The following is a 23880-nucleotide window of genomic DNA, read 5'->3' on the forward strand; positions in this document are numbered from 1 at the left end:
TCCTTGGATTCTTCATTCCTTGAATTAAGTTTTCTATGTAGCCAAATACATGTATGATTAAGAGAATTTCTGGCATATTTACCCAGACAAATACATAAGAAAATAGACTATTGCTTCAAGTATTTGTATATTACAGATAAAAACTGATCCAGTATTTTGATTAAAATAATAATTGCTTTAATTTCCATTATATTTCATGGATACAAACAAAACCAATAATTAATAATACACCACCCTAGCAGAATCTATGTATGCAACTTGATTTTTACCTCACACTATTAAAATTTAAAAATGCTAAATTGCTCATAAGGTAATGGCAAAAGACAATAATATAGGTTAGATATACCTTTGATATTCTTGACAAATCAATGACTGCATTCAACCTTGTTGATATTCTGGCATAACCTGAAACTTATCTCTAGGAACAGTGGTTAATATATTGCTGTTTATGATGACAGGGTGGGGCAAAACTAGATTTACAATCATTCTTATAGAAAATAATAACATAATTAATAAATAATAGTACAAGAATAAACTCAGTGTTTCACATACTCACAACTGTAAACCTATTTATATCTCACTTTGTACAAAGGTTATAAAGCTGTATAAGGAAGAACTTCATAGCTATAGTATGCTTCACATCTTTCATTCATGTGACAAATATTAACTGATTACCTAGTATGTGCTAAGCTCAGGCACAAAGGATAATAATGGCAGGGAGATCGGACACAATTTCTTTCTTTTCATTGTCCTTGGAGAGTTTAGGACTGTATCATTGGTCTGAAGCTAAGACATGAAAGCACATCTTTACCTGTGAGCTGTCGCCGTCTGCTGCGGGTTGTTTCACAGTCTGTGGAGCAGGCCGTAAACTTGGACCAAGCAGTGAAGGTGCAGTCGTCTCGACATGGGACTGTGCACTCTTGCACAAGAGGAGGCATGCTATTTGTCTGTCTGAGGCATTCAGTCATTTCTGCTGACTGGTTACGATCATTGATGCATGAGACAGCTAAAAAATATATATACACACTTGGGTTATTTTGAGTAAACCAGTCTGCTGCTGGTTCTTTGACAAAAATAGCAAAACCCCCCAATGTTTGTAAAGTAGTTATCACGGTGATAGCAAAAGGTGCTCAACTCAGCTATCCTTATTTCTCTATGAAAATTAAATGTTTATGTGTTGCCAGTGGCAGTATTTAAGGATTTATTTGGTTACATTTTTAATCCAAAGCCTGCATTGACAACAACCAAAATAACTTTCAGTAATTTATTATATACTTCCTGCTTGTGAGCATCTATTCTCTAGGGATGACACTAAACTAGGTAAGAGAACCTGTAAGAGTGAGTAATATGAAGACAAAAAAAAACCCAAACAAACAAAAACAAACCAGAAACACAAGAACAGTCATTTGAATTCCTAGATTTCCTTGTCAGTTTGCTTACATAAATGTCTCTTCTGGAAGTGATCCTGTTTTCACCTCACAGTCCTTAAAAAAGACTCTCTGCTCTCAATAAATTAATGTTTTTCTCATTAAAATTTCAGGAACAGTTAATAACTTTAACTTCAGTTTCAAGTACAGGCATCATTTATTCAGATAATTCCAACAAGTATCCAACCAATTGCTGATAACTCTCCGAGGTTCCTCTCACATACTTTCTCAACTGAAATGTCTCTAGTCATACCATAAAGTAACAAAACATTTATGAAAGTTTGCTTATATTGGTTTGATTTTTTGACTAGTGACTTATTTATGAATGAACAAATATTTGTGTGCCTTTAATTCACCCTGATTAATTATGTACTCTCTATGTATATCTTTATATTCTCTAGACCAGCGTTTCTAATCTTGGCACTATTGACATTGTAGATTGAATAATTTTTTTTTGTGGGTACATGAATGTTTCTGGTGCATTGTAGAATATCTAGCAGCATCTCAGACCTTTACACATTAGATACTGGTAGCACACATAAACTCCCAGTTGTGAAAAACAAAGATTTCTCCAGACATTGCCAAACATTGTCCTGAATGGGAATTGCCGTTCTAAGCTGATTCCTAACCATGGGCGTCTATGGGAATACAGAGGTTCCATGACATGACTTCAGACCTACTGTATCAGCACTACTTCTCTGGGGGAGAAACCCCAAAATATTTTGTCTGTAAGGGCTCAAGGGGTGTTGATCAGCCTGTCCACTGACCACCCATGTCGAGCATGGTGTTTTGGACATGATATGTGTTAATGAATATTTGCTGACTTCATCATAAAGAAAACAGAGTGTAGAATTATATTTATTATAGCATTTTAAAATTTACAAAGTTACAATAAATATATAGATTTTAGCTTAGGATCAACATGGTTAAAACTCTATATAAACTACACCAATACAGGGTTAGTGTACATAGGGTACCTTTCAGTTGCCCATTCTTCTTACATTCTGAATTATTTTCTTTATTCTGAGTGCAACAAAGAACAAGCCAATCTGAGTAACACATTTTTTAACTGAGGAAAGTCACACCTATCTAATGCTTTAGGACCATGAAATTAGCTCAAATAACAATGGCTACACAAACAATCCTTCCCAGTCTGTACATCTGCACTATGGAAGGTGGAGTCATTCATTCATTTTGACTAGTTTTGTTTTTAATTACATCCTGTGAATAAAACTCACCACACATCAAGCAACCATCACCTGCATTTTTTTAATTGGAAATATTATAGCTATCAATAATGAAGATAGCAAGGTACTTTCTTAACTAAAGTACAAGAAAATATTATTTGAATGGGTTGTTTAAATAAATAATTTGGATTCAATTTTGGGAATATTTATCAGACCAAGTTAATTTTCTTTTCCAGAATGACAATGCACAAAATAACATAAAGAATTTTAACTACTTTTTAAAAGCATTGTTATTTGGCCTGACCAGGTGGTGGCACAGTAGATAGAGCATTGGCCTGTAATGCTTATAACCCAGGTTCGAAACCCTGAGGTTGCCAGCTTAACACAGGCTCATTACGCTTGAGCATGGGCTCACCAGGGTTGTTGGTGAGCATGGTTGTTGAGTGCAGGGTTGTTGGCTTGAGCATGGGATCATACACATGACTCCATGGTTGCTGGCTTGAGCTCAAGGTTGCTGGCTTGAGCAAGGGGTCACTGGCTTGGTGGGAGCCCCCTAGTCAAGGCACATATGAGAAAACAATCAATGAAAACCTAAAGTGCCAGCACTACGGGTTGATGCTTCTCATCTCTCTCCTTTCTTATCTGTGTTTGTATATCCCTCCTTATTTCTCTCTTAAAAAAAATTAAAGCATTGCTTTTTAAAATTTAAACCTCTCTATATATACTGCTCAAAAAAATTAGGAGATATATCAAAATGAATATGAAGCAATTAAAAAAGAAGCATTTCATTTTTTTTATTACACAAGAACATCAGAAAAGCAAATGCCAAGTCAAAGAAAGTTGTTCAGTTATGCAAATGAGATGCAAAGTCAACTTTTATTTTGTTACAAAAGGCTGAAAGTACTGGAGTATCTGCACATTCTATAATCCCCTAATTTTTGTGAGCAGTGTACATCTAAATGAAGACCTTTTCAATGATGATAAATTATTTTATAATATTCAAAATAAATTCTAGAAAAATGAAAGTTCAAAATTAAAATATTATGATAAACATTTAATGATATTTTGAAGTTCTACAAACTAAAGTAGACTACAGTGAAATTATGATTGTTTATACTGACATATTTTGCATTAATAAAAAAGCATAAGAAATTAAGAAACAATAGCTAGAACATTTATTGGAATTAACAGACATTGTCAGATGGCATAAATGCAAATAAAAATCTAAACATTTGGGACTTATGTGAACTGAGATGTGCTACTTAAATTTCTTATGCTTTAGTCTCATCTTTAAAATAAGTATAATAAGAATTTCAAAAAGTTGTAATTGGAGATGACGTCAGAGTAATGGCGGAGTAGGAAGCGATACTGATAAATCTCCCCCAAAACTCAACAAGATCTTCAACCAGAAACAGAAAAACCTATACATGGAGCTTCCAGATTCTTCGCAATACACCCAAAGGTATGATTGAGTGAAAAATTGGCTAAATATATAACCAAACCCCGAAGGAAATAGGGAGTAAGAAATGCTCCGCCTTCCTCACTAACCTAAACAGGGCGGCTTTCTCTGGTAACTGTGAATTTAGAAACTGAGGCGGGCAAAGGGGGTGAATAGATCCAGGCCGCCACAGCAAAAACGGCCGAACCAGGCTGTGGCTCAGAGATCCAAGCCGAGGAAAATCTGATCCTGTGGCAACCCGGGCAATACAAGCTAACACTCGCGCCAAACCCAAACAAAGAAAGACAAGCGGATCGGCCATTTTACCCGGTCTCCTGGTCGGTGCGCAGTTAGTGGAAGAGAGATTTCTTCCTAAGCCGCGGAAGTGGGTGCCCGTGTTGCCCCACGGAGAGGCAGGGTCAGAGGCCTTTCTGTGGGCCGAGGGCAGAGTCTCTGGGCAGCCCCAGCGCCCTGGGAAAGCCACGCACGGGAGGGAGTGAGAACTAATTCAAATGGTGGAGATTTTCCGTGCTGGAGGCTGTTTCACTCAGAGGGAACCGCAGCCAGCCTCATATCCTGGTTTGCGCGCGCAGATAAGGAGTGAGCGATTCCTCCGAGAGCCTCGGCAGTGTGCGCCCGTGTTATCGCACAGAGGGGCAGAGTCAGGGGCCTTTGTGTGGGCCAAAGCGGAATCTCGGGCCGCCCCAGCGCCTTGCAAAAGCCGCACACGGGGACAGAGCGAGACTCAATTCCAACGCTGCAACTTTTCCCTGCGGTTGGGGGTTTCACTCAGAGCGTGAGACTGCTGGCCGGATATCCTGGTTGCAGACAGTGAGTGAGAGTTTTCTCCAAGCGCCCCGGAAGTGGGCGCCCGCTTGTGTTACCGGATAGAGTGGCAGAGCCAGAGGTCTTCGAGTGGGCAGAAAGCCCGCCTGATTATGCTAGCAGCTCTGACTGACTGAGCCTTACCCAGAGCCCTGTGCTGAGTGGAAATAGAGTGAGGAGTTGCCAGCAATTTGAGCCTCTTACTATCCAGGCAGAGGCAGCAGCAACCCCATACCTGGACTATCAGGCTACTAATTGAGGAAGGAAAGACTAGGAGAAAGGCTCCAGGAACACGGACTCTCTCACTGTCGGAGCCTATAAATGCTAATGAGCCTCGACTCCCAACGAGAATAAAGCACAATACATGACATTGCCATAGAGACTTATCAACTGCAAACCTCTACCTGAGCGTGCCAAAGGGGCAGAACCCGGGGTACAGAGTCACCGACCAGGAAGAGGGAGAGAAAAGAAAAAGCAAGAAGATAACCTCTCAAAATCAAGAATAATCTGCAGACTTTATAACCTATCCCATTTTATTATATTTGTTCGTTTGTTTCTCTTATCTTCATTCTTGAGACTTTTTTTTCCTCCTCCAAGTTGGCCGATTAACTCTCTACTGGTCTTACTCTCTCCTCTCCCTGAACTACACTACCCATAAGTGTTACATCTCCCATTATCATTTCTCTTCTCTTCCTTTCTCTCTATGAGGGTTGCACTCCAAAACCCTTAACTCTCTCTCTCTCTCCTTTATTTTTTCTTCTTTTAGTGGTTCCCTCTTTTTTTCTCTCTCTCTCTTTCTTTTCTCCCTCTATATTAGTTTCTTCCTTTCTCCTTTACATCTCCTCTCATTCAAACCTCAATAACAAACAAATTATCTTATCTGGGACTCAAACCTATGTTTGTGGCATTTTGGGGGGTTTTTACTTCACCTTTTTAACTCACTAGCAGTGCTCCCATCCCTGGCTCTCCATATTATCTAGTTCTTGTTCCACTAAATACAATAGTAAGTTTTTAATTTGTCCCCCCATTTTTCCATTTTCCTCTTATTCCTCTCATCATAACTCTTAGAAAACCAACACCTAAAAGCAAATCATTTTATTCTTGACCCAAATTTTTTCCGTATTTGCTTTTTGTGGGTCCATACGCTCTTTTTTTTTCTTTTTTCTTTTATTTCCTTTTTTTTTTTTTTTTTTTTTTTTTCTTTCTCTCTTTTTTGCCCCTTTATTACTTTTCCCCAATTCAGGCCCTCCATCACAGGCATTGTTTGTTATAACTCACAGTCCACCACAAGATTTTCTCAAGAAAGAGGGGAGAGGAGAGGAGAGGAAAAAAAGAGGGGGGGAATAATTTCCTTTTTTAAAAAATTTTTATTTTATTTTATTTTTCTTTATTTCATTATTAATTTTTTTTAAAAAAAAACAACTCTTTTCGATTTGTTATTTTTTTATTTTTTTTAACTTTTTATTCTTTATTAAATCTCATTAATACTATCAACAAAACCACCCTCAGATGCCATTAAGGAAGAGAAAATCGAATATCATGGATACAAAAGAAAGAGAGGTAACACAGCTAGATGAGGAAAAATCTATGGAGAAAAAATTTAATATATTGGAAACCTTGGAGCTAAATGACAGAGAATTCAAGATAGAAATCCTAAAAATCCTCCGAGATATACAAGAAAACACAGAAAGGCAATATAGGGAGCTCAGAAAACAACTCCATGAACACAAAGAATATATGTCCAAGGAAATTGAAACTATAAAAACAAATCAAACAGAGATGAAAAACTCAATTCACGAGCTGAAAAACGAAGTAACAAGCTTAGCTAATAGAACAGGTCAGATAGAAGAGAGGATTAGTGAAATAGAAGACAAGCAACTTGAGGCACAACAGAGAGAAGAAGAAAGAGACTCAAAAATTAAAAAAAATGAGATAGCCCTACAAGAATTATCTGACTCCATCAAAAAGAATAACATAAGAATAATAGGTATATCAGAGGGAGAAGAGAGAGAAAATGGAATGGAGAACATACTGAAACAAATAATTGATGAGAACTTCCCAAGCCTGTGGAAAGAACTAAAGCCTCAAGTTCAAGAAGCAAACAGAACTCCAAGTTTTTCTTAACCCCAACAAACCTACTCCAAGGCATATCATAATGAAATTGACACAAACCAACAGCAAAGAAAAAATTCTCAAGGCAGCCAGGGAAAAGAAGAATACAACATATAAAGGAAGGCCCATTAGATTATCATCAGATTTCTCAGCAGAAACTCTACAAGCTAGAAGAGAGTGGACCCCAATATTTAAAGTCCTGAAAGAGAGGAACTTTCAGCCACGAATACTATACCCATCAAAGCTATCCTTCAAATACGAAGGAGAAATAAAAACATTCACAGATACAGAAAAGATGAGGGAATTTATCATCAGAAAACCCCCACTCCAGGAATTACTAAAGGGGGTTCTCCAATCAGATACAAAGAACAAAAAAAAAACAGAGCCACAAGTAAAAGCTCCAAGAAGAACACAATAAAACCAAATTTAAACTGTGACAACAACAAAAAGAAAGAGGGGGAGAAGACGGAGATTAACAGTAGCAAAGGACGATGGAGTGCAAAAGTACTCACAAAATAGTTCGCTACAATGAACAGGGTAGGGACCCTTTTCATTACTCAAAGGTAACCACCATTGAAAAAACCACCACAGAAGCACATGAGATAAAAAAGATAGCAACAGAGGAAAGATGTATGGAATACAACCAAATAAAAAGAAAAGATAGAAAAACAAAAGAGAAGGATCAAACAAGACACAAAACTAACAGAAAGCAAGATATAAAATGGCAATAGGGAACTCACAAGTATCAATAATTACACTAAATGTAAACGGATTAAACTCACCAATAAAAAGGCACAGAGTAGCAGAATGGATTAAAAAAGAAAATCCAACTGTATGCTGCCTACAGGAAACTCATCTAAGTAACAAGGATAAAAACAAATTCAAAGTGAAAGGCTGGAAAACAATACTCCAAGCAAATAACATCCAAAAAAAAGCAGGTGTAGCAATACTCATATCGGATAATGCTGACTACAAGACAGGAAAAGTACTTAGAGACAAAAATGGCCATTTCATAATGGCTAAGGGGACACTGAATCAAGAAGACATAACAATTCTTAATATATATGCACCAAACCAAGGAGCACCAAAATATATAAGACAGCTACTTATTGATCTTAAAACAAAAACTGACAAAAATACAATCATACTTGGAGACCTCAATACACCGCTGACGGCTCTAGATCGGTCATCCAAACAGAGAATCAACAAAGACATAGAGGCCTTAAACAAAACACTAGAGCACCTGGATATGATAGACATCTACAGGACATTTCATCCCAAAGTGACTGAGTATACATTTTTCTCCAGTGTACATGGATCATGCTCAAGAATTGACCATATGTTGGGCCACAAAAACAATATCAGCAAATTCAGAAAAATTGAAGTTGTACCAAGCATATTTTCTGATCATAAAGCCTTGAAACTAGAATTCAACTGCAAAAAAGAGGAAAAAAATCCCACAAAAATGTGGAAACTAAACAACATACTTTTAAAAAATGAATGGGTCAAAGAAGAAATAAGTGCAGAGATCAAAAGATATATACAGACTAATGAAAATGACAATACGACATATCAGAATCTATGGGATGCAGCAAAAGCAGTGATAAGAGGGAAGTTCATATCGCTTCAGGCATATATGAACAAACAAGAGAGAGCCCAAGTGAACCACTTAACTTCCCACCTTAAGGAACTAGAAAAAGAAGAACAAAGACAACCCAAAACCAGCCGAAGAAAGGAGATAATAAAAATCAGAGCAGAAATAAATGAATTAGAGAACAGAAAAACTATAGAAAAAATTAATAGAACAAGGAGCTGGTTCTTTGAAAAGATCAACAAAATTGACAAACCCTTGGCAAGCCTTACCAAGGAAAAAAAGAAAGAACTCATATAAATAAAATCCAAAATGAAAGAGGAGAAATCACCACGGACACCGTAGATATACAAAGAATTATTGTAGAATACTATGAAAAACTTTATGCCACTAAATTCAACAACCTAGAAGAAATGGATAAATTCCTAGAAAAATAGAACCTTCCTAGACTGAGTCAAGAAGAAGCAGAAAGCCTAAACAGACCTATCAGTAGAGAAGAAATAGAAAAAACCATTAAAAACCTCCCCAAAAATAAAAGTCCAGGCCCTGACGGCTATACCAGCGAATTTTATCAAACATTCAAAGAAGACTTGGTTCCTATTCTACTCAAAGTCTTCCAAAAAATTGAAGAAGAAGCAATACTTCCAAACACATTTTATGAGGCCAACATAACCCTCATACCAAAACCAGGCAAGGATGGCACAAAAAAAGAAAACTACAGACCAATATCTCTAATGAATACAGATGCTAAAATACTAAACAAAATACTAGCAAATCGAATACAACAACATATTAAAAAAATAATACATCATGATCAAGTGGGATTCATCCCAGAATCTCAAGGATGGTTCAACATACGTAAAACGGTTATTGTAATACACCATATCAACAAAACAAAGAACAAAAACCACATGATCTTATCAATAGATGCAGAAAAGGCTTTTGATAAAATACAACACAATTTTATGTTTAAGACTCTCAACAAAATGGGTATAGAAGGAAAATATCTCAACATGATAAAGGCCATATATGATAAACCATCAGCTAACATCATATTAAATGGCACTAAACTGAAGGCTTTTCCCCTTAAATCAGGAACAAGACAGGGTTGTCCACTCTCTCCACTCTTATTTACTGTGGTACTAGAGGTTCTAGCCAGAGCAATCAGACAAGACAAAGAAATAAAAGGCATCCATATCGGAAAAGAAGAAGTAAAGGTATCACTTTTTGCAGATGATATGATCCTATACATCGAAAACCCCAAAGAATCCACAAAAAGACTACTAGAAACAATAAGCCAATACAGTAAGGTCGCAGGATACAAAATTAACATACAGAAGTCAATAGCCTTTCTATATGCCAACAATGAAACAACTGAGAAGGAACTCAAAAGAATAATCCCCTTCACGATTGCAACAAAAAAAATAAAATACTTAGGAATAAACATAACAAAGAATGTAAAGGACTTATATAATGAAAACTATAAACCATTGTTAAGGGAAATTGAAAAAGATATAATGAGATGGAAGAATATACCTTGTTCTTGGCTAGGAAGAATAAATATAATCAAGATGGCTATATTACCCAAAGCAATATACAAATTTAATGCAATTCCCATCAAAATTCCAATGACATTTTTTAAAGAAATAGAGTAAAAAACCATCAGATTTATATGGAACTATAAAAAACCCAGAATAGCCAAAGCAATCCTAAAGAAAAAGAATGAAGCTGGGGGCATAACAATACCTGACTTCAAACTCTATTATAGGGCCACGACCATCAAAACAGCATGGTATTTGCAGAAAAATAGACACTCAGACCAATGGAACAGAATAGAAAGTCCAGAAATAAAACCACATATATATAGTCAAATAATTTTTGATAAAGGGGCCAACAACACACAATGGAGAAAAGAAAGCCTCTTCAATAAATGGTGCTGGGAAAACTGGAAAGCCACATGCAAAAGAATGAAACTGGACTACAGTCTCTCCCCCTGTACAAAAATTAACTCAAAATGGATCAAAGATCTAAACATAAGACCTGAAACAATTAAGTACATAGAAGAAGACATAGGTACTCAACTCATGGACCTGGGTTTTAAAGAGCATTTTATGAATTTGACTCCAATGGCAAGAGAAGTGAAGGCAAAAATTAATGAATGGGACTACATCAGACTAAGAAGTTTTTGCTCAGCAAGGGAAACTGATAACAAAATAAACAGAAAGCCAACTAAATGGGAAATGATATTTTCAAACAACAGCTCAGATAAGGGCCTAATATCCAAAATATACAAAGAACTCATAAAACTCAACAACAAACAAACAAACAATCCAATAAAAAAATGGGAAGAGGATATGAATAGACACTTCTCCAGGAAGAAATACAAATGGCCAACAGATATATGAAAAGATGCTCATCTTCTTTAGCTATTAGAGAAATGCAAATCAAAACGGCAATGAGATACCACCTCACACCTGTTCGATTAGCTGTTATTAGCAAGTCAGGTAATAGCAAATGTTGGAGAGGCTGTGGAGAAAAAGGAACCCTCATACACTGTTGGTGGGAATGTAAAGTAGTACAACCATTATGGAAGAAAGTATGGTGGTTCCTCAAAAAACTGAAAATAGAACTACCTTATGACCCAGCAATCCCTCTACTGGGTATATATCCCCAAAACTCAGAAACATTGATACGTAAAGACACATGCAGCCCCATGTTTATTGCAGCATTGTTCACAGTGGCCAGGACATGGAAACAACCAAAAAGCCCATCAATAGATGACTGGATAAAGAAGATGTGGCACATATACACTATGGAATACTACTCAGCCATAAGAAATGATGACATCGGAACATTTACAGCAAAATGGTGGGATCTTGATAACATGATACGAAGCGAAATAAGTAAATCAGAAAAAAACAGGAACTGTATTATTCCATACGTAGGTGGGACATAATAGTGAAACTAAGAGACATTGATAAGAGTGTGGTGGTTACGGTGGGGAGGGGGGAATGGGAGAGGGATAGGGGGTGGGAGGGGCACAAAGAAAACAAGATAGAAGGTGACAGAGGACAATCTGACTTTGGGTGGTGGGTATGCAACATAATTGAACGACAAGATAACCTGGACTTGTTATCTTTGAATATATGTATCCTGATTTATTGATGTCACCCCATTAAAAAAATAAAATTATAAAATTAAAAAAAAAAAAAAATAAGTATAATAAGAATACTTATGACAAAGGACCAAGAGAATTCTTAATGCAGTGTCTCTCACAAACTAAGGGATCAATAAATGTTTTCAATTATTATTATTCTTTATATTTGTTTTTAAATTATTTTTAAATCAGTCAGGCTATAGTTCTCCTGCCAAGTCCATATCCAAACACTCTCACTCTCACTGCTTCATGTCTTTCTTGGCTAGCCTCAGAATCTGAAGGATAAAGGTGAGGAGAAAACTGTGGTTGAATCTCCTTCTGATCCAGAAAATCATCATTAGTCAACCAATATATCAGATAAACCCTTAATACATTCACTATATTAACAGCTACACAGGGCAAATCAGATCCATCGATCTTGTGCAAAGCGATGTAATAAACTAGTTTAATGAAGACACTGGAGTTCTCTAAGTGCCACAGAATGCATTTGAAATGGTAGCATGAAGTTCAACAACACCCACATTAGTCTGAAGATCCCTCTCTGTGTTACTACTGATGATCAAATAACTCAAAGTTTAACAGCAACTGACATACTACAGATCATGCAATCATCGATGTGGTCTAGGTGCCAAGGTTTTCAGATTTCTTCAAGTTCAAGATTCTGATTTTTATCAAATGTGAAAAGAGTAACAAAACAAACAGAAACAATCATAGATACAGAAAAGTGCTTATCAGAGAGGGAATAGAGAGGGCAATATGAAGTAGGTAAAAAGATCAAATATATATATGGTAACAGAAGAAAACTAGACTTTGGGTGGTACTCACACAATAGGGTACACAGATGTTGTACACTTGCAAATTACATAATATTATTAAGCAATGTTACCACAATAAGTTTAACTACAAATCACTATAAACAAAAATTTGAACAAGTAAAAAAAGCAATTTTCTTCTTGGGAATGTTCTAGTATAAGGAATCATTTAATTAATAAACATTTGATGAATAGTAGACTAGGCATTGAACCTCACTAAAGGTTAGGAAAACACTAAAGAAATAATGAGCAAGAAGTCTGCATAATGCAAAGTCAGCAAAAGAAAGAAAACAGATACATACACAAAGAAAAGGAAAATTGAAGACAGAGAAAATAAAGATAACTGGTAGCCAGAGGTACAAAACAATTCAGAGGCCCCTTCGACGGGGCAGCTATGGGCAAAGAGTATTTTTAAAATATTACTTTTTGGCCTGACCTGTGGTGGCACAGTGGATAAAGTGTCGACCTGGAATGCTGAGGTTGCCGGTTCGAAACCCTGGGTTTGCCCAGTCAAGGTACATATGAGAGTTGATGCTTCCTTCATGCTCCTCCCCCTTCTCTCCCCCCCTCTCTCTTTCTCCCCCTTCTCTAAAATGAATAAATAAAATCTTTAAAAATAATAATAAAAAAATAAATAAAATAAAATATTACTTTTTATCCACAATATAGTTCTGTGACTAATACTGAAAGTGTATAGACTCCTTTATCCAGAGAACCTTTTTAGTAGAGTGTGCTGATCAAATTGTATGCTATGGTGTCAAACAAAAGCAATGGTGACTCTCGATTTTTACTTTTACCTTGGGCAAATTATGTAAACTCTTTTATAACTCAAATCATCCCATGGGGATGATAATGATATCTACATCATCTAATAAATTGATGCAAATGATCTATTAGGAGCAGAACTGAGCACTTAGTACTTTAGTATATGTGCTTTGAGAGTTATATATTATCATGAAGGAAGTTATTGAAAATGAAATATAAAGAGTGACATTAAAGAAGAATCCATCATTCCTTGTGTTGGTTCTTGACTGAGGAAGCTTTTCTAAATCTCACCAAACCCTCTTGACTCCTAAGATGTGGGACTGGGGCCTCAATTGAATTATAATGTTGAAGTCAGTAGCTTCTTCTAAAGACTGCACGGTCTTCCCAAGGATATTGTTACATTTCCAAATTATGCTCTATGCATTATGCTTAGTGTCAACAAAACTTAGGCTACCATGTAAGCATGCAACTTCAGGAAAACTCAGAAACTGAAATCTAAGGCCTGTAGGAAATTATGCCCAGAAGTAACAAGATCAAGATCCTTAAACAAAGTTTAGCATAGCACTCAATGAAAGGAAAGTGAATACTGGTACAAAAGAGTGATGGTCGTTTTGCATCTTTACATCTCACTGACTGAGATGGTCATATACAGCAGAGAAAGGTACCATGTTCCTCTGTGCTAAAGCTAAATTCATAAGCATTTCTTTTTTTGAGAAATTGGCACTCTGCTTTGGGTTTTATTTATTTATTTATTATTTAGAAATTAAATTTAATAGGGTGATATTGGTCCATAAGAACACATAGGTTCTAGGTAAAAATTTCTATAGCATTTGAACTGTAGATTACATTTTATTCCCAAGACCCAAAGTCAAAGACTCTGTCATCATATACTTGTCCCCTCTGCCCTTGGTGAACACTTTCTTTTCTTTTCTTTTTTTTTTTTTTTTTTGTATTTTTCCGAAGCCAGAAATGGGGAGGCAGTCAGACAGACTTCTGCATGTGCCCGACCGGGATCCACCCGGCATGCTCACCAGGGGGCGATGCTCTGCCCATCCGGGGCATTGCTCTGTTGCGACCAGAGCCACTCTAGCACCTGAGGCAGAGGCCACAGAGCCATCCTCAGCGCCCGGGCCATCTTTGCTCCAGTGAAGCCTTTGCTGCGGGAGGGGAAGAGAGAGACAGAGAGGAAGGAGAGGGGGAGGGGTGGAGAAGCAGATGGGCGCTTCTCCTGTGTGCCCTGGCCGGGAATTGAACCCGGGACTCCTGCACGCCAGGCCGACGCTCTACCACTGAGCCAACTGGCCAGGGAACACTTTCTTTTTATCTATGTCCATGAGTCTCAGTTTTACATCCCACTTATGTGTGAAATTATACTTCTTAGCTTTTTATGGTTTACTTATTTCAACTAGCATAATGTTCTCAAGGTTCTTCCATGTTGTCGTAAGTGGCAATATGTCATTTTTTATGACTGAGTAGCATTTCATTGTATATATATGTACCTCATGCTCATTACCCAATCTTCTATCAAGAAACACTTTGGTTGTTTCCTTGTCTTGGCCATTGTGAGCACTGCTGCAATGAACGTGGGGGTGCATGTGTCATTGTGCAGCAATGTTGTTGAGTTGTTCAGGTAGATACCCAATAGAGGAGTTGCTGGGTCATATGGTAACTCTATTAAATTTATAAGAATTTTAACATCTAAGTAATATTTAGGGGCATCTATTAAAGTTTTTTTGACCATTGGAACTATTTGGGCTTCACTATTGATCAGAATAATAGTAAACATAAATCAGAAAAAAAGATAGCTTATATCCTGGGATTGGGAATGAACCTTGTGTAGTACACTTTCTCTTCCTCTATGGTCATCTATATATGGACTTGAGTATATAAGACTTTGCTTATATACATGGATCATTGTTACTTCTACCTTCAGTCCTAAGAAACCTTTCTGAACTTGATCAATTCATTCATCCATCCATCCGCTGACTTGGTCACAATAAAGAACTCTGACTAATTATAAAAGCACTTTGTGTCCACACATATAGATGTACATATAAATGATCAGTCTACAGGAGGCTAGGGTACTGGCTGTGACAGGCAGGTAGATAGAAAATAGTACCATATTGCCTTTCCCCAAGTAGTGATAACCAATGGGGGAAAACCTGGCACAGAGGAAATAACTATATACTTCAGTCTTGAATGGAAAGAATGTGTAATGTGCAGGCAGGAAAAATACGCCATTACCGAGAATTTTTCTGTCGGACATCTGCTATTTAGTTGAACTCTGAGTCGGGGTCTTTCAGAATATAGCAAACCACTTGCAGGCCACATCTAGAGAAAAGATTACTTTTTTGGTGCTTTTAGTATTTAACAAACTGTACTATAGTGGTGGGAAAGGTCTTTCCATTAGGAAGGAGAGAGGCAATTACTACTGACCCTTCTTGTCATATATTTCTACCTGAACTGAATTGTTCAAGAGAAGTGAGTCTCCAACACTAAATTATATTTTATTTATTAAACTTGAAATATTGTCATCTTTACTGGAGAAAAATTGTACTCCCAGGTAAAATTACTAGGGCAGAATTGTACTCGCAAGTAAAATCACACTCCAGATTGTTCAAATAGCTCCAGAACAAGCTCATTGCGTACTGTTTGAAGTTTAGCTACACTAAGCTCTGGGCAGAAAGCTGTTAGACTAGCTGCCTGGGACTGCTGGGTATTCTTGTTTAGGAATGATAGAGAAGCAGGTGTTTGGGCCAAGTCACTCAGACAAGAATAGTGACCTGGTAAATGAGTATGGTAAGGTCACCTGGAATCCTCCAAAAACCTTTATGAGGCCACAGGTCAAATTTTTAATTCAGTGTCTAGTAATTCACATAACACTTAGAATGGAGTGCAGCTACTTCTCTTAATTACTAGACTACTAAACACTTAATTACTTAATTACTAGACACTGAACCTTGAGAAAGAATCACCAGGAAGAGAAGAGTTTCCATTATTTCCCGTCATCTGAATTTTAATTCCTGTAGCATGGCAACACAATGTCCTGAGAATTTAGCAAAAGAAAGTAAAAACTTGTATGAATTCTCGGTGTGTCTCACAGTTAATTTTTAAAGAGAATCTGCTGTGCATGTGGGATAGTTAGACAGTCTTCTTAGTCCATGCAGAAAAAAAAAATGGTAGATTATTAACTACCAATAAATGGCAAGTCTTTCTACCCCTTCACCTCTAAACTGTGATCATCAGACATGCATGATGTGTGTGCCTTCTTTTCAATTATGCTATGAAGAGGGCAAAGGTTTCTGGCTTTATGATAAGAAGCTATAATTTCTGCCTGGATAAACTAAATGAATGACAGAGCCTGATGCTTCAGACCTCTCCATGCTCATCACCTTCACCAAGGACACACACATTATTTTCTGAAGTTGCTCCTGAGCAGACTTCAACTCTAATAGTTGACAAGAATGGGTAGAAAGAATTTCTTTCAAGAGGTCATGATCTCCAGAGAATGGGGTTGACATGCTAGAAAGATAGAAGGACTCTATTAGCTTGCCGTGCCGCAGTTCTGAACTGTTTCTGTTCAGGTACAGAGCTCAGTTTACATGCTTCCCTGTCAAGGAGCAGAGAGGGTGAGCGCCAGCCACTGGGCTCAACCACCATTGGACCACGTGTTCTCAAGTCAGGCCCTGCACTAGGGGCCTGGGACACACAGAAGTAAAAGACATGGAAACATAAATTCTCTGCAGTCAGGGTCCTTGCAAGGGCACAGTTCTGAGGCTTCGGGCACTGGGCAGTCAGAGGAGCCCTCCTAGGTGGCCCATGAAGGAGGGGCAGCATGTACCCAGTGAAGACAGCAGGAACCAGGCCTGGGGTTTGGCACACCACAGGCCTGCACGGAGACATAGCAATGTGATGGGCTGGCTTCTTTCCCTTGCCCTTGCTGGACACACCTCTAGGGCTCTTCAACTCCCCTTTGCTGAGACATATGACAATTCAAATTACATGTTCCGTATCTGTGTAGTAAAGTTACTAACTTAATAACACTACTCCAGGCTGCCCCTCGTATGTGTGGAGTCCAATGTTAGAACACAAGAAGAGGTCATAATCCACAACTCTAAAGAGTTGTTTTAACTTAATTGAACACATGTGTAATAAATAGTTCTATTCTCCTGACTTAATGTACATATCTTCATAATGTCTTAGAAATCTAGGTTCCAGTATAAATTCTGGGAGGACTTGGAGGTTCAGGCTGGAATGTGGCAGCACCGGACTGTGGCCCAGCCGTGGGTCTCTGGCCTGCCCCTTTCTTCTCCATGATGTACTCTACCCCAGGAGGACCTCTCACACTGAGTGGGCACTGCAGTCAATCCCCCAAAGCTCAATTCACACACCAGCCCCACCCCACCCCACCCACCCTTCAGGCCTAAGTGTCCACATAGGTCCTGCAAGCTGTCTTCAGACCTTACACGCATAGAAGAAGTGACTGCTTGTTGTTGAGCAGGCTCAGGCCATTCAGGGAAGTCCAGGGTCCTGACGACCAAGCAGAGTTTAAATAGGGGGAGGGCAGGGAAGCAGGGGCTCCAGTGGGACTCCTCGCATGTGGGAAGGAACAGAGCTGGAAGCAGGCCAGAGAAAGGCCCTCCCAAGCTTGGAGGCCAGGAAGGCCACCTCTTGCTGAGTCTAAGGGCAGAATTGCACTCCACTCCAATGATTTCATTAAAATTCATATAATCATTCTTAAGAGCTCCCTTCCTAGTAGGCAATCAGAAAAGTTACAAATGCCATTAACACTATCTCAGTTTTGTCCACTTATTAGTTTCCTTCCTGTTTAAAATATGTTTTTTTCAGGTAAGTGCACAGTCCCACTCTTTCAGTCACTTCCCTGTCTGCTCTCCAGGAGGGCCTCTGGGTGTGTGGCAGCCAGCAATGGTCTCAGATCTGCATAAGGGTCCTTCTGAAGGTCTCTGGGTCTCTGCCGGTATCTGCAATGAGTGGCCCTTGTCCACTTGGTGACTGCTTGCCCAGGTGACATTCACTGTTAAGGTCTCATCTCAGGCTAAAAAATTCATGACAATTCTCAGCCTGCTGAGGTCTCGCCCTGTGTGGGGAATATTCGGCTGGGCTCTGGGGTCAGAGTCCTGAGAGATCCAGGGTAGGGACCCCTATTGAGCCTGCCAGACAATGTCATCATGTAGCACACCCTCCTCAGGGCCAGGAAGAACTTCTAGAGACTCTCTGGCATAGGAAATTCAGGGAGAAAATCTGGGTAGGCATTAAGGCCCTCCTTCTGAAGTGGGGCTTCTATATAAGTCACCTCTTCCCAGAGTTCCAAACAGGACATGGAGCAGAAACACTTCAGCTGTTGTTTACCCTAGACAAACTCTCTACTTCTAGAATCTCAGCCCTGCCTGAGTCAGGGAGCCATGCCACACAATCCTTCTGCTCTCTCTCTCCCCCCACAGTCTCTTCCCTTTCCCTCCCTGCAGGGAAAACAGCTGTGTTCGGCTTCTGGGCTTGCTGGCTGCAAGCACTTTGCACAATGAGGGCTGAGCATGTGGCAGAGAGCCACGCGTCGCCTATATAAGGCTGTGGGTATTTTCCCTCCCCGTGGGTTGTGTGCCCGCCTGTGCAGGAGGCGATTTGCCTGTTTGCTCTCCCACCAGTGTGAGAAGAGGTTTTCCCCTGACTGTTCACTCGCCTGCCTCTGTGAGAATCCAATAAACCAGAAGGCCCCACTGCTTTTCCGCCCTGCTGCTCTTCTGTGGTCTGCCCAGATCCAGCATGAACCTGCCTGGCCCGGGACCTGGCGCTGCAGCTGGTATAGTGGCAGCACTCAGTTGAGACCAGTCTGGAACCAGCATTACATTTCCTATCACCCCCTGGCAAGAAGAGGAGACTTCTGTTTCTTTCCTGTCCAAAAGACTTCCACTGCATTGCTTTGACCTCCTATCTGAAGTGGCGTTTATCCCTGTCCCTGAAGCCAGTGACGGTCACAATGCAGAGAGAGAATCTGATTGGATTAAGGATATAAGTAGAGAAGTATTTTAAAAATATGAAGCCTGTCATACACAAACCTGCTTTGCAGGTGCAGAGTCCCAGGAGTACTAAGCCTGTGGCTTGCTTGTGCGCCCGCGTGTCTCCTAATAAGTGACTGACAGGCATTAATGTGTCTCCAAACACTGGATGGATTCTTTCAAGCCCAGCATGGAGTAGGAGGCAGGGGTCATTGTACAATGTGTGTGAGGGAGAGCTCAGTGTCAGGCGCAGGACTCCGTGCTGTGCTGGTCCTTTAGTATGGACAGACCTCGGCCTATTGCCTTCGCTTTACTATACTTCATGGGTACAGTCTTCTATTCAAATTGAAAGCAAGACCTCCACCAGAAAACAGATTATAAACCATTTTATTGCAGAGGTCTGGAACCAATCCTACAATATCTTCAAGTTATGTGTTTATCGTGAAATTTTATATTTTTCTGAGTGCTAGTTTACTTTCAGCAAATTGTTTTTCTGTTGCCATTGTAACAGATTACTACAAACTGAGCATCTTAAGAAAACAAAACTTTGTTTTCTTACAGTTCTGGAAGCCAAAAGTCCAAAGTCAGTTTCACCAAGTTAAACTGGTGCCAGTGTGGCTGGCTCCTCCCAGAGGCTCGAGAGAGAGTCAGGTACCTCGTCCTTTCCAGCTTTCGGAGGCCCCTTTATCCTCCACTCCTAGAGCCTTCCTCCAGCTTCAGAGTCATGGATGTAGTATTTACACCTCTTTCTCTCTGCCCCTCTGCTTCCAGCATTACATTACCTCCTGCATCCCCGCTTATAAGGGATGTTGTGATTACATTGGACCCACCTGGATAATCTCCCCACCTAAAGATGCTTAACTTAATCACACCACCAAGGTCTTTTTTGCTTTGTAAGGTAAGATATTTACAGGTTTGGTGAATTAGAACTTGGGCATGTTTGTGGGTTGTTACTGAGAACACACAATGGGGTAAAGGTATTCTTCCCAGCCCTGAGGCACGACTCATCCATTAGGATGAGAACCAAGCTTCTTTCATCCACTCTCATAATAGGAATAAGACAGATTTGACACAAGTTTACTGTGGCTCCCCAATCCCTGATCTATCAACAGGCTGGTTCTGTTCTGTTTTAGTTCTTTGATTTTTCAATTACCCTGCCTGGTTTCCCTTAGCCACCAGGTTACCTTTAGAACTGCTCTCCCCTACACTCTGTTGGGGTGTCCTTAGAGAAAACAAAGAAAGACTTCATTCATATTCAAGACCAAGCATAACTGAGAGTGTACATCAGCCCTGGCTGGTGGCTCAGTGGTAGAGCAATGGGATGGCATGTAAATGTCCCAAGTTCAATATCCGGTCAGAGCATACAGGAGAACTGACCATCTGCTTCCCAAGCCCTTCCCATTCCCCTTCTCTCTCTCTCTTCCTCTCCCACAGCCATGGCTTGATTGGTTCAAGTGCATCAGCCCTGGACACTGTGGAGCCTCTGTCTCAGGTGCTTAAGAATAAGTCAGTTGCAAGCATGGCCCCAATGAGCAATGGGCAGAGCAATGGTCCCAGACAGGGGTTGCTGGGTGGATCCTGGTTGGGCAGCATGCAGGTGTCTGTCTCTCTGTTTCCCCCCCCTCTCATTTGGAAAAAGAAGGGGGGGAGAAGAATGTACAACTACATTAAACAAAAGTGCATTCCAATGATAAATACTAGTATGTGGATCAGTCTGAGCTATGTAAAATTCAAAGCCACCTTCTCCCTTCCAATTATATGCTTCAATTGTCAAATTCATAAATGACTAAAGGAAAAAATCTCAGATTGGACTATCAACTGGAAAATCTCAAATATTCAGAGAAATGTCAGGGTTGAGAAGGACATTAGAACAGGTACAAGTGAAAGAAAGCTCTATATCTGGGAAAAGAAGGCTAACTCTACGCTTTCTTTCACAGCAAGCATGTGTTGTTGTGCTGCTATGGGGACATGCTCTGAACTGTGCACTGTAAGTGAAGGCACCCCTTGAACACCTCCCACATTCCAGCCCAGGCTCAAGGCCGGGAGCTGGCAGGATGAGGATGCACATTAACACGGTCACGTGGGTGCTGTGTGGAATAGTCTTCCCAGCTTGCCTGTGTTTCGTTACTCTGGCTTCAGAGGAGAGGGAAGCACAGCCTACCAGGCGTCCCCAAACTACGGCCTGCGGGCCACATGCAGCCCCTTGAGGCCATTTATCCGGCCCCCACCGCACTTCTGGAAGGGCCATCTCTTTCATTGGTGGTCAGTGAGAGGAGCACTGTATGTGGCAGCCCTCCAACGGTCTGAGGGACAGTGAACTGGCCCTCTGTGTAAAAAGTTTGGGGACCCCTGGATCCTCTCCCCTAAGGGGCCAGCACTGGTGTGGGGAGGGCCAGGAGCCCTGGTCACACAAGCGGGGACAGGAAAGGTGGCCACTCAGCATCAGTATTTCCTAGGCATGGAGCCCACCTAACCAAGCCAACCTCTCTGTTTTAAAGAGCCAGGCCCTTCCCCTGGGAATTTCAATAACCTCAGCTCCATCCAGCAAGGACTCCATATACTCTAATCTACTCAGTGAACACCCTAGCGATTCTATCCGTGTGACAACTGTAAGCAGCAGAAAAGATGTTTCTACTTGCTATTATCAAAATGAGTCTATTTAGGAAAAGAAGCCAATGAGAAGAGCCAGTTCTCGCCATACCCCAAGTGCTTTCACTTCTCCCTTTGTACTTCCTCTCGCCGTGCCCAGTGCAACGCTTGCAAGTCCCATTCTTCAAAACTAGCATTTGAATAAACTGTGCGCTTATTCTTACATGCTGACTGACATATATGCAACTTTTGAGTGGAACAGCATGAGTAGTAGAAATTGAATTAAACGATAAACCCATAATTGCTTGTTAGAGTGCTTTAATTGACTCATAAGTACCATATGCGGAGCTGCGTGGCTGCAGGAGCCCAATTATAAGCTTGCTTATGGAAAAATACAACTCATTTTGCATGTTGGAAATATATTCCCTAATTATTGTTGCCCTCTCAGAAAAAAATTCAAATAAATAAGAAATGCTTTGTAAGTTAATAATGTATACTTAGTCCCTATGTAAACTTGAAGCACTTTATTTAGGTTCTAATACTAGATCAGGAAATGCACAGTTAAAAATTCCATATGCTTTACTCCAGAGCATTTAAGTCCTGGAGCTCTGTGTGTTCTTAGCCAACCAAAGAACTGTACACAGGTAGGGCTCTTGGTTTCAAGTAGGTACCCTTTAACTTAAAAACATTCACCAGAATAAACGCTTCAGGGAAAATGAGAAAAAAATAAAATTACAAATAAAATACTCCCGGCTCATAAAAAAGAATAGCTAATATATGTGTGAGTCACACAGGGGGAAGAGGAGAGATTTCAAACTCTGGTTGCTGAACTGTGTGTCAAATTCCAGAAAGGAATGCCAGGAATTGAGGTCATGTTACCCAACCCTCGTTGGAAGAAAAGTGATCAGGACCAGTGGTGGGTCTTGGGGAGTGGGTGATGAATGGGAAACAGGAGATCCAAGTTGACTTCATAGTAAAATCAGAAAATCAGGAGGTCCCATACAAATAGGGTAAACAGCTTCAAACACTGAGTGGAGAAAAAGTGATCATTGGAAATTCTAAATCTAAAGAAGAAAAGCATTAAATTGTTCTTCTCTCGACACAGTGTAGCCTGATAATGATGTTTACATGAATGGGAGTCTTAGACTCCCAATGATCGCCATTAGCCACAATGAAACCATCCAAATAATATATAAATAAAAAAAGCAGTTTCCTGGCCTTATTTGGGTAGCTACATTGGTTAGAGTGTTGTTCCAACATGCCAAGGGTGCAGGTTGGATTCCTGGCACTGAGGATGGCTCTGTGGCCTCTGCCTCAGGCGCTAGAATGCCTCTCCTTGCAACAGAGCAATGCCCCAGATGGGCAGAGCATCGCTCCCTGGTGGGCATGCCGGGTGGATACTGGTTGGGCACATGCGGGAGTCTGTCTGACTGCCTCCCCATTTCTAACTTCAGAAAAATACCAAAAAATAATAATAAAATAAATAAATAAATAAATAAATAAGTAAAGTGTTACATTCAGCAAGATATTTGGCAGTGATCACTCTAACTTGTCATGACAATGAATATGAAGGAGTCATTATGGCAACCAAAAATTTTATACATCCCTGATTTTATAATAGCTTGAGTAGTGGCATTTGAGTCAGTTTTTTTTTTAATTAAAAATAGTTCAATGGGGAAGAGTGTTAATGATGTAGCATTTCTTTTGGGGTGATGAAATTCTCTGGACTTAGTTTGTTTTAAGTGATGGTTGCACAACTCCATGAATATACTAAAAACTAAACTGTATAATTTAAAGAGTAAAATTTTATCTCAACAAAACTGCTATAAAATTCTAAAACTCAAACAAATAAATGTAATTTTAGGAAAAGAGCTCAGAAGTCATGTTGCAACATCATGCCAATTAGATGCTGCATTTCCAGAAACCCTAGGAATTGTAAGCATTTACCAGCTAGGAAAAAAAT

The 23880-nt window shown here is 39.7% G+C and overlaps 1 protein-coding gene across 1 annotated transcript in view; it reads right to left on the reverse strand.

Moving 5' to 3' along the window:
• THSD7B (thrombospondin type 1 domain containing 7B) overlaps positions 1-23880 on the reverse strand; it is a 1096947-nt gene that overhangs the window by 336411 nt on the left and 736656 nt on the right. The window contains exon 13 of the mRNA XM_066232872.1: positions 812-1006. Within this exon, the coding sequence (XP_066088969.1) occupies positions 812-1006 (195 nt within the window). The remainder of the gene's footprint in view (positions 1-811; positions 1007-23880) is intronic.

Source organism: Saccopteryx bilineata, chromosome 5, assembly GCF_036850765.1.
Source record: "Saccopteryx bilineata isolate mSacBil1 chromosome 5, mSacBil1_pri_phased_curated, whole genome shotgun sequence".
Taxonomy (NCBI): domain Eukaryota; kingdom Metazoa; phylum Chordata; class Mammalia; order Chiroptera; family Emballonuridae; genus Saccopteryx; species Saccopteryx bilineata.